Source organism: Falco cherrug, chromosome 8 (genome assembly GCF_023634085.1).
Source record: "Falco cherrug isolate bFalChe1 chromosome 8, bFalChe1.pri, whole genome shotgun sequence".
In the NCBI taxonomy this organism is placed as follows: domain Eukaryota; kingdom Metazoa; phylum Chordata; class Aves; order Falconiformes; family Falconidae; genus Falco; species Falco cherrug.
Window position 1 is genome coordinate 25,382,986 of NC_073704.1, and position 11,642 is coordinate 25,394,627.

General features: G+C 53.3%; 1 protein-coding gene across 1 annotated transcript in view; it reads right to left on the reverse strand.

Moving 5' to 3' along the window:
• SLC4A3 (solute carrier family 4 member 3) overlaps positions 1–11,632 on the reverse strand; it is a 34,928-nt gene extending 23,296 nt beyond the window's left edge. The window contains exons 1-5 of the mRNA XM_055718192.1: positions 11,358–11,632; positions 5,930–6,070; positions 4,555–4,711; positions 727–1,049; positions 128–270 (exon numbers count right to left, since the gene is read on the reverse strand). Coding sequence (XP_055574167.1) covers positions 128–270; positions 727–1,049; positions 4,555–4,711; positions 5,930–5,983 — 677 coding nt within the window. The 5' untranslated portion in view covers positions 5,984–6,070; positions 11,358–11,632. The remainder of the gene's footprint in view (positions 1–127; positions 271–726; positions 1,050–4,554; positions 4,712–5,929; positions 6,071–11,357) is intronic.
• Between the last annotated feature and the right edge of the window lie 10 nt (positions 11,633–11,642).

The window sequence follows — 11,642 nt, forward strand, 5'->3', positions numbered from 1 at the left end:
GACCCCATGCCCCCTCTGGCTCAGCAGGCAATTTCAGGCTGGGCACAGCTGCTACCCCTGGGCACAGGATCTGTGGCAGCAACCTCAAGCCAGGGAGAGCCGCGGCAGCTTGGCACTGATCGCCTACCTGCGGGGAGAGGCAGGGCCCTTGTCCTGCAGCAGGTCGGCAAAGCGTGGCACAGAGGACAGGATGCCACACTCCTCCTCCACATGGAACTGCGCGGGGGCCAGAGCGCTGCTGGACTCCTCCTCATCACTGCCGATGGTGAACTGCAGAGACGACAGTCCTGACAGCAGGAGCCAGGGCAGGCAGCCTTCACCCGTCCCTGGTGTGCAGATCCTCCCCATATCCCCACCTCCTAGAACGGACCACGCTGACTTCCCCCACGTGCCCCATACCCTGGGTCTGGCCATATTGAGTCTCCCATAAGGCTAAGAACAGACATACTGACCTTCCCCCATGGGCCTTACACACCCAAAATAGTCATGCACACCCTCCCCAGCTACCACCCCAAGCAATGGCTTATCTATCGCTGTCCTCCAGTGCCCATCTCTGTTAGGCGGGGACAAAACCACTCTTTCCACAATACTGCACAGCTACAACCTCTTCCCCCTGAGCAGCACACTCCCTTGACAATGCACCCTGGCACCCTCCCAGCATCAACTCTCCTTCCACCTCCCCCCCAGCCTCTAAGCCCCATCCAGGTAAGGATGCCCTGGCCTTGCCTTCGGTTTGCTTGGGGGCTCCAGCTTAGGGGACGTGTCCTTCCCACGAGCTTCACCCTCAGACTCTGCAGAGATCTCTTTCTCCTGAGCCTCCTCTGTCTCAGATTCTTCTTCTTCTTCCTCTTCTTCCTCCTCTTCTCCCCCCTCCTCGTCCTCCTCCTGGATGGTGGGGGTGACTTCTGAGGGGGGTACTGAGGTTTTCTTCTTTTTCCTCCTCCTTTTTTTCCTCCTGCTGGCACGGGGGGGCCTCTTTTGGAACTTGAGGGCAGAAGGGAGGTGAGTGGAAAGGGGATGATGGATGTGGTGCGAGGTTTGGCGGTGGACTGAGAGAGAAAAAGAGAGTCAGGGGCAGGAAGAGGCTGGGAGGAACCTGCCAGGCGCCCCTCCAGGAAACAGCATGGTCTGGAGATCAAGGGCCAGGAAGGGCAAGGAGAGCCACCAGCCCGCAGGGACATAGCAAAGCTCTTTCAGTGATGCAGCAGGCTATGTCCAGCCTGGGGTGGCTGGGAAGGCAGCCCTCCCATCCCAGTGCAGCTCCACTGCCCTGGGGAAGGCAGGACTCCTCTCCCAGTGTTGCTGAAAGCCACTCACATGGCTACACAGAGCTGCAGTGACCTGCCAGAGGCACTGTCCCATTCCTAAAGATGGGGAAACATTTCTTGCATTTTTAAACAAGCATGATTTGGGCCCTTTACAAACATTCTAGGGACATGGCTTAGTGGTTAAGGACATGGCTTAGTGACGGACTTAGCATTAGGTTTATGGTTGGACTCAATGATCTTAAAGGTTTTTTCCAACCTGAACGATTCTACGATTTCCTTCCTGCACAGTGGTCTTTGAGTTAAACAGATGCACCTTATTTATCCCCCAGGCTTTGACAGAAAGTCCCTCCTGCATACCCAGGAACCACAGACGGAGTCTTTTAGTGCAGTTGCAGCCTAAGTCCACGCCCCAGGTACTGCGAGGGCTTGTGTCTACCAGCCTCTGAAATGCAGGTTCAATTAGGAGGCTGTCTTTTAAAAACCAGGGTAAAAAACAGGGCAGAAGGACTTTTCTTTAAACCAATCTACAAAGAAAAACTCACACAGGCTTGACCTGGGTGTCGTGGGAATTACAGAGTGAGAAAAAATTAATGGCATTTCTGAGCCTTCACTCAAAAACAACGATAATGCACCAGGCAGGGAACAGGGTAAGTTCAGTATCTCCCTGTGAGAGAGAGGAAAGCCACTTCTGCCAGGTCTGCCTGCAGGCACAAAGCCTCCCACAGACAGTTTGCAGGGCACATAGACCCAGGGGCTGCACCCAGAGTCAGGGGGGCAGCAGCCACCTCGCAAGGCAGCATTGCTCCGCAGTTCTTCCTGAGGAATTGTTTCCAGCCTGTTTTGATTTGGTTCCTTCCCAGCTTTCCTGTGACATGGCAGCAAAATCTGTTTATAGTGAAAACTACCTTCAAAGGGCATTTTCAATGGAAGCTGTAACCTTCTCCCTGGGAGAGCCAGGCAGGTTCATTGTTCTGCTGTCATGTTTCCTTTCCTTTGGTTTCTCAAGTCTTTTCTCCCTTGTTTCCCCCCTTGGGAACAGCAGAGATATTTCACACACCTCCCTGGTTCAGCAGGAGAGGCTTGTGGCAAGATTAGAGGAGACTGGAAATGGTTAGACATCTGCTAATTGGAAAGTTTGGGCTCTTTACAAACCCCTTTTCCTCCAAAGTGTTGCCTTCTTTGACTTAACTAGATGTACCATACTTCACTTGCAGGTTTTGGCAGAAAGACCCTCCTATCCCACTGCTGCACTCCTGTAGCACTGCTCTGCATGCCATGGATAGGTCAGGCAAGAATTTCTAATGTAAGAAGAAGCAAGGAAGGCCTCAACCGTACACATTGCTCCTTCTACAGCACAAAGCTACTGATGAGGATGCAGTCTGTTTCCCTTCTGGCTTGTTCATATCGGGCCAAAACAGAAACATCTACATTTTGGACCAGAAGGAAACCGAAGCCTTGGGCTGCAGGGAAGGGCAATGGTGGTAAATGGCTGATCTGGCAGAGAAGAGGGGAGCACCAGTCTTCACCCCTGCACTCGACTCTCCTTATGTCAGCTGATCACATCTCCACAGAGGTGGCCTGGACATGGGAAAAACACACCTCTCCCAAACACAGAAGGCTTCATGCCTCCCTCTTCTTCCTCCCTGCCCTCCTCCTTCCCTGCTCCCTTCCTTGCACTGCCTGCCTGTATGGAAAGTTATTGCCAAACATGTTTGATTACACTTCTCTGTGAACTTGATACAAGAGATATGAGAAAGTAATTTGGATAGGGAGCCCAGAAGGAAGAGCCTACATATTAGGAATTCCTGGGTTTGAATAGGGCAGGAAACATTTCTAAACCCAGAGAGCATTCATCTCCATAGGCTGGTATGTTATCTTTCAGAGTCTAATGACCTAACCAGATCTTCCAGCTTTATGAATACAAACTGCATAAAACTTCTGATAACCAGGGCTGACGTAGTCCTAGATAACAGGGATACGTCAGGAGCTCGGAGGAAAACAAGCTTGATTCTGACAAAGAAAGAAGGACTCTCCTATTAAGAAGGAAAAAAAAACCAAAAAAAAACCAAACAGTACAATTATCTAGTTAAATTTTCAAAGAAGCTTCTGCCATGCATGCTCAAGCAGATCATCCGTGTCCTCCAAGCCAACCCACACACCTGTCCACACAGGCAGAGCTTCTAAGCAAGTAAGTCCTATGGGCACGGGACCGGTATTCAACCCACAGCAAAGCTATTAGCACCTTGCAGCCATGTGCGTGAGTGACTGTGTGCTCAGGTGGAAAGTGTTATCTGAATGGAGCCTCTGTAGAGAAATGACACAAGCAGAAAGTAGCAGCTGGGGTGCACTACAGTAATAGACTTTTACCAGCAAACTTTTACAACAGCCATTGGAAATGAGTGGCCAAGCAGAAAACAGCCTGGTGATGTACTTCAACATAATGTTCTTGACGTTGTATCCCATCAAAGCCGAGCTGGAAAATAAGCAGTATCTGATTGTGGAGAGCCATACAGTGGGAACCTCTCACAACCATTGCTACTTGTCTGCCACACAAGCAGGCTGCTGGACGGGGGCCTCTTCTTCCTGCCCTTCACTGCTGTTACGACAAGCCAACGCAAGCCACCTACACCAGGCAATAGCCTATGGCCACTCTTGTGGGCACACTCTCATTTTGCAGCCAAAGTGAGTTTAGGCAGACTGGTTGCCTTCATCAGGGAAGGGCAGTTCAAGGAATAATTATGCTGCTCAGAGGAGTTCAGGTGAGATAGCTACAGCATTTTTAAATTCACACCCCATTTTTATTTTGCAGTCCTTTCTTTGAGCAGATAAGCCTGATGGTTTCATGGTTGCTATTTAGAAATACACAAGCATGTCTGACTGGAGCCATCTGCTTTCAGACCGGGGAGGACAGCCTGGCTTCTGACCATATTTGGATGTTTCTTTGCAGCCATATGGAAGAAAAATTGGAAATTTCAGTGTGGGGGAAGAGCCTACAGAGGTCCCCGATGCTGGTGAGGAGGTGAGCGAACACCTCGGGCTGAGCTATGCTGCCATGTGGGCAGTAGCTACACCTGCAGGGACAGGGAAAACAGGGAACAGACTGGGAAGAGGCCATGGGCACTAGTACTAAAATGGGTGTACATAGTACTGAACGCTGCAAAGGAAGGAAGTGAGTAGCAGGCTAACACGATCTGCAGGGTCCTAGCACAAAGCTGCAGGGCACGTGGGGCTGAACGAGGATTAGCAAAGAGGGTGGAAGTGGGTACAACAGTTCAAACCTACATACATTCAAAATCTCTCTCACTGTAGCTGCGTCTTTGCTTCTCCAGATTGCTTGATGCTGACTTGCTTATCAGGTCCCCAAATCTCTCGATTGACAAAGTCTTATCCAAGTCCTCATCGTCCTCGGCACCAGGAGAGGCTTTCTCTGCGCGGTCTCTGCCCTGCACAGAAATCAAACACTGCAGACCTCTACAGCCCTCTGGATCCCTCTGCCCTGCAAATGGTGCTGGGCTTGCTGAGGAGCAGCAGGCTCCACACAACAGGGCTGAGGCATAGTTTCTCATTTAGAGGCACAGCTAGCTCTGCTCAAAACCAAGAGCCAGAACAGATCGGCAAGCCTTCCAGCCACGCTCTGCAGAGATACGTTAGCAGTCCTCCACACCTCCCTTGAGTGGCAGGTATCAAGGGGCTATGTCAGTGACTGTCCTTCCTACTAGAAGAGATGCATAGCTTTTATTTAGCTGGAATTTCTCTCTCCTCACATCTGACTGTTGCCTTCTGGCCTTCCGTTTGCCCAGTCTGCCACCCCTCCCTTTCTTAGACCTCCTCCATATCTCCCCCTGGGAAACAGCATCCCTGCTCTGGTGAGCTGCACCTGGGTCAGTGACCACCCTGTGCCTTCCCTCCTCCCCTCTGCACTCCTAGGGGCCCCCATTCCCCTAGGCATGCTTTCTTCAGGCTTTTCTGCCCATTTTCCTCCTGTTTCAGGCTATGGGTGCTTTTCTGCCTTTTGCTGGTAGAGACGCTCCAGGAAGACCATTGCCTGTGACCCCTGTCCTTTCTGCCTCCTGAGCAGCTGCAGCTGGTAAAATTTTCCGTTAATATAGCTGAAATGCCAGTGCGGAGCTGCTGTGGACTCCCGTGTTTCCATGGAAACGGGAGAAGGCCCAACTGTGACAAATCTGTCTGTGCTGGGCTGAAAGAGGGAGCAAGGCGGTTTTAGCCGAGTTGTGCCTCTCCTCGCATCCCCCAGCTGTTCCCAGCTGTGCCCCAGGAGCAGCTTGTACCTGTGGGTGAGACTGCTTCTCCTCTCACCTTAGCACCATTGTCCCGAGCCCAGCCTAAGCGGGGAGAGTCTAACTGCAAGCTGCCCGGCTCCGCCTGCTCCCTGCCTACCCCTTCCAGGGGCACGTGCAGGCACAGGGAGCCCGCAGAGCGACCTCTGGCCTTGCCTGGACCACAGCTTTGCTGTCCGCACAGGGAGGGGACGTAGGCCGTGGGCAGCCTCGAGGCACCCTTCGTGCAGACCTGTCCCCGGAGAGCAGAGGCTGCGTGTCCGACTGCAGCAGGCTGCCAGGACGCGGAACCCATACTCAGCCTGGCAGGAGCACAGTCCCCGGGGGAGAGATGGCCCCGCTGCTGCTGGATTCCCACCTCACCTGCTGCAGGCCGATGAAGACATCTCCTACGGGAGGGGACTCTCCAGCTGCCATTTTGGTTCAGGACCTAAGGGCCTGGGCAAAATATCAACCCTTTTCTTTCACCGGCAGGCACCCAGCAAGCCTGGAGAGTGGCATAACCTGTGGAGAGAGGGCAGGACAAGGGAATGTCGTGGGAGACTGCTGGCCACTGCTCTCAACCCCCCTGGCTCCTAACCCAGAGAGGCCACCTCACCGGCCCCCTCAGGGAACCTCCCCGGCATCACTGGGACAGACCTGTCCCCTGGAACACTGCAGCAAGGGGGCAGAAATGGCCCAGCCCGTGCTGCTTCGTGCACCGCTCCAGCAGCTCAAGGGCAGGTGGGACCCTGCCCTCCCTCAGCCTGCTGGCATGGAGGGTGCAGGGGCCAACCGAGGCGTCAGCTACGCGTAGCTCCTGCACGGGCTCTGCGGGAGAAGAAAAGGCTTCCTGCTCGGCCATCTCCCCGCCAGCACAACTGTGTAAAGCTGGGGGGTGACAGACCACCGGGGAAGGATAAAGTTGGAGAGATCGGGTGCTGGGAGAGCATACCAGGAGTGGGCAGTAGAGTGGTCCTGTGCCACCTAGCTTTAACTGAGCCCAAGATCCCAAAAGGGCCAGAAGGAACCTCAGAGGCATCTGCGCAGGCCAGAGAGACGGCACAAGGACAAACAGTTCACCACTCAAACACCAAACACCAAACACCGCATGTTACAGGGGAAGAGGCCAACCTTCAGGCTGCAGATCCGTGTCCTGTCTGCAGCGGCGCGGCTGAGGGACACCAGAGACCATGTAGACAATATGACTACAGCAGCCCGAGGGAATGCTCTGCCCAATATGCAGCTGCACGTGAGGAAGGCAATGAGGTGCCATGGTTGACAGGGAGTGGCATGGAGACTAACACAGAAACAGCTGCAGTCATATCATCTACAGCAACAGTACAGGCTGAGTTCAGTGGGGGCTGCACCCCAGTAAAAATTGGAGATGGCACAGAGACTGGCACTGGGAAGATACTGACCTCCAAAACCACATCTGAACTCATATAGAGAAGGAAAGAAGATGTAAGCACATGCACAGTGCTTTGGACACAGGGATAAGCAAAGTGTTCTCATCTCGCAGCACAAGAAAAGGGACATTCGTTAAAACTACAAGGGTAGAATACAAATTAATTCAAAACTGGCAAAAGAATACATTTTTTTCAGTAATGTCACAAAGGAGGAAAAAATCTGCAAAGTCAGTGGGTAGCTTGGCCATCTCTCTGGGTAACAAGTTGTCGTACTTATGACAAAGAAAATTAAGAGAAGTCAAAAACATCTTTCAGAACGAGCTATTCTCCAGCTGTGAAAGGTTTGGAAGAAGTATTATAGGTTATACCCTGGTGATCTGCTGAGGGGTTTCTTACTATCTTATCTGAAGTACCAAGTATGGGCTACTGTCCAAGACAGGCCACTAAAACAAATGGTCTAAAGGTGATACCAGTAAGGCCACTTCATCGTCCCTCCTATCTTTGAAGATCTCAATAAGGTGCTACTACAGCCTCTGCTTACTCTGCCCACCTGAAGAGCTCATTCAAACCGAAAAATTAGCTTACTCAAACCAAAAATCCCAGGGCTATCTGTATGGCAAGTTTCTGAGGAGCTAATCTGACCACCGATGAAGGATGCTTCCCTGGTCCACCCTCCTAATTATCAGGAACAAGGCAAACTTATTGGAAGAAACCCCTCAAAAACACATTGGACTCTTCAGTAATTTAATCCCTTGATGAGGCCTGAACAGCTCAAGAGAAATACGCTGCCAAGACAGACATCTAAAAAGCAAACGCAGAGTCCAGGCCATAACAAACAGGACAGAAAATAATGAAAATCCCCAATCTACTCTGTAGATCTTAAACTGTAATCTTCAACTTTACACCCTGTTTTCCAAGAAAAAGAGAGCAAAAGGGTTCAGAGGAGAAAGCAGAAAAAAGGAGAAAGGTCTGGAAATCATCTGTAAACAAAGAGTAAGCTGCTTTTTAGTAGGAGACATGATAGAGAAAAGGGTAATACATGGCTTTGGCTTTTATTTCCTTTCACATTTAACTGAAGAACAGGGTATCATTCCATGAAAGGAAACAGCAGCACATTTGAAACTGAAGGCAGGGAACGCTTTATTCCAGCAGGAAGAGCTGGTGGGGAACCGGGCTCTGCAGTCCTGCAGGGCCACGGCATCACAACTGTTAAAGAAAGGATCAGATATTTGTAAAGAGCATAACATCCACAGCTACAGACTGCCTGCAAAAACGTGTTGCAAGCACTGCTACTTCAGGGAATAAAATGACAACAGGGCTTTGGACAGCAGCTCCTGTAGTGGCAGAATCCCTAAAAACTAGCAAAACAGTAAAGGTAATTTAACAAAAAAAAATATGCTAATGCTCAGCTCCACCTCTGTGCAGCTATTGTGCTTTGTGGGGCCTCCAAAGGAAAGTGCAAACTATAAGCAACGTTGTGAAACAAAGTGCTTTGTTTCAGGTCAAGCTCAGGGTTATCTGGAGCTAGGCAGAGGCTCACAGGGGCATCTGTGCTCAGGCTGGAGGAAGCCTACGGCTGGGACAAATGCTGGATGCAACAAACCCTGCTGGCTCCAGCTTTGCAAGATGTTACACTGAGTTTAGAACTACAGCCTGACTGCATAAACGCAGTTCAAAGGGAGGGAAAATCCAGCACTTAGTCTTTTTTTACCCACCGAAGCAGTGTCTTCTGAATTATGCTGAAATTACATTACTGTAACAGTGATGCTGAACAGCTAAAAGCACGACAGTTGCACTAGCAGTAAAGTAAAACAGCCCTTGGGACATGCTTTGAAATTTCAGAGGGACTGTAAGATGCCCATGGAGTTGCCATCAATCCCCTACTCGTCACCCAGTGAAAGCGGGATGCAATGCATGGGCACCACGAGCCAGCGGGCCTTAGGGGCAGAGCTGCCAGAGGGGTCTGCCGCTTTGCTTTGGGGCCAAGGGGCGAGGACAGGAGGCATGCTCCCCGACCTTAACCCTCCCAGCTTTCCTGCCTTCTCGAGAAGGGGGAGCCCATGGCCTGGGATCACTGGTGCTCCCTTTCTGTGCATTAATTGATGGCTGGCCACTAGAGGACACTTGCCCCTCACCCTGTGCAAGCGCTGGGAGAAAGGCTGGATGGACACCTACTTGGATCTGGCCTGGCTTTTCTATTACCCACAACAGACGGTGTTCAGAGCAGAGCAACAAAAAATTGCCAGTAGGCCAGAGGGATTGATTTGTAAGGAAAGGTTAGGAGCTAAATTGGTCTAGCGCAATATGGGATGACTAAGATGGGGAGGGAACAAGCCAGCAGTCTGGAAAGATCTCAAGGGTGTAAAACATGACAAAAGATTTTTTTTTCAGGTGGCCCTGCACAAAGAGACTTACAAATGGTTAAAATTTAAAAGAGAAACTTAAAATTAATATCAGGGAGAATTCTGCTAATGAGCATCATGCCGAAGCACCCAGTCTGCTGGCATCACTGCCTGGGCTGCCATAAGAACGCAAGACAAAAGGGGAAAGAAAAAAAAAAAAACAGTAAAGAAAACTGAATGAATGATACCTTCATCCTACTGTATCTCTTGGTTGTTGGGAGTACGTGATTCAGCATTCCCACTAGAAGTAATTTTCAGTAATAGAAGCATCATGCCAGCAGGCCAGATCTGAAGGGAGGCCAGAAGAATCCACAGCCTGGCGACCTGTGCGCACTCACACCTCCCTGCTCTCTCCACAAGCGCATCAGGAAACAGAACTGGCTCACCGAAACCACTGCACCTCGGACCGACCACCCAGGCTAAATGCATGCTGAAGGAAAGTGAGCAGGCATGCCCCTGCAATGCTGGCAGATATGGTATGGCATCTCCCACATGTTGCTAACAGGGACTCCAGTGGGGCTTCTCCTGAGCCCCAAAGGCTGCTTCACAGTGTCAGTGCAGCTTTCCTGTTTTGCTGAGAAAAACACATCTGGCATACCTTTGAGGGGCAGAGGTGAGCAGTCACACTGCCCCTCTGCAATAAAGATGAGCCGGGAGGGCTAGCACAGGCTGCCCCAGCTCCGTGGGCAAGGGGCTGCACCAAGACAGCCATCAGGCTCGGCATCCACCTCCTCAGCTCTTCCCTAATCCCCTGGCCATCGGGCTGGGAATAATTTAGCCGTGGAGTGTCTAGACAAGGAAAGGATGTTAAGACAGGGATAAAGCCACAGGGGCAAAGCTGGTTTGGGGACAGAAGAAGAGAAGAGACTCTGACTGATAAGACACAGATGGAAAGAGCTCAAAGAGGAGGAGGATTAGAGGCCTGGGAAGATTTTCCTGGGAAGATATACTGATGAGCCTGTCCACAGAGGAAAGGAGCAGGAGGGGTGCTGCTGCATACACCAAAGCATTCAGATGCTGCTGTGACAGTCACAGCCTCAAAGCCGAATGAAACAGGAGTGGGCCCTGCAGCCCCTGCTTCTCCCCTGCCACGGCACAGGAACAGACACACACACCAGAACGAAAAGGCAACACGTAGCACATGAAACACACAAAGTTTTCAGGCACAAAGGGTTTAACCTGTGGATCTCTCTGCCACACGGCTACGCCGAAACTAAATAATGCAGAAGTATTTTACAAGGCTCAAATATTTAAATGAATCCTACACCCTGAACTAGCCTGGATAAACCACCACGGCCATTCACTTCCGAAGCACCTGCTCCGTTCCCTGACGCTCCCTTCGCAGGGGTCCCGGGCAGGATGGATCTCACACGGCCGACAGACACGTACACAAACACACGGGAACAAAACCCACTCCAGAACGAAGTACACCAGCACCAGACAGTGACAAGGAGACACCCCTCCACCGGGCGTGCGAAAGGCTCCGACAGACACACGGAGAGCTGGGGGAGCGAAGGGATGCAGGCAGGCACCGGGGATGAGCTGCACCATGCACCGTGCCGTGCCATGTCATGACGTGCCACCCGTACGGTGCAGTGCGCGGGACCACACCACGCCGTGCAGCATCCAGCACCGGGCACTGCGCCGTGCCCGGGACTGCGCTGCGTGCTGTGCTATGCACCGTGCCCCATGCACCGTGCCCCATGCACCGTGCCCCGTGCCCCGCCATGCAAGCAGCATGCAGCGCCGCGCGCCGTACCGCGCTCGGTGCAGCACCCCGCGCCGCGCACCGTGCAGCGAGCCTCACCGCGCCGTGCAGCACCGGAGCTCCCGGTGCACGCCGCGCCCCGCACACGGGGCCGGAGGAGGGCGGCCAGCCGGGCTCGGCGGGGCAGCGGCGCCCGCCACGCGTGTCCGCGGGGCCCGCGGGCTGCTGCTGCCGGGACAGCGGCGGGATAAGCGCCGGGACCCGCCCCCCCTCGGCCCCCGCCCGGCCCGTACCTCGCACCGCCGGAGAAGGAGAGCCGCCCGCCGCCGCGCCGCGCCCCAGCCCCGCCACCGCGCTCCGCCCGACACGTGCCGCGCCGCGCCGGCGGCGGGCGGCGCTGCGGCCTCGGACTCCCGCCGGCCCTGCGCAGGGCGCGGCGCGGGCCCGCTGCCCCGCTCCGTGCAGCCCCCGCTTACCGGAGGGGCTGCGGGGCGGCGGCGCGGGGCGCTCCCCCGGCGGCGCGGGGCGGCGGCAGTGGGGCGGGGGCCGGGGGGCGCGGGCCCCGCCGGGCGGGAGGG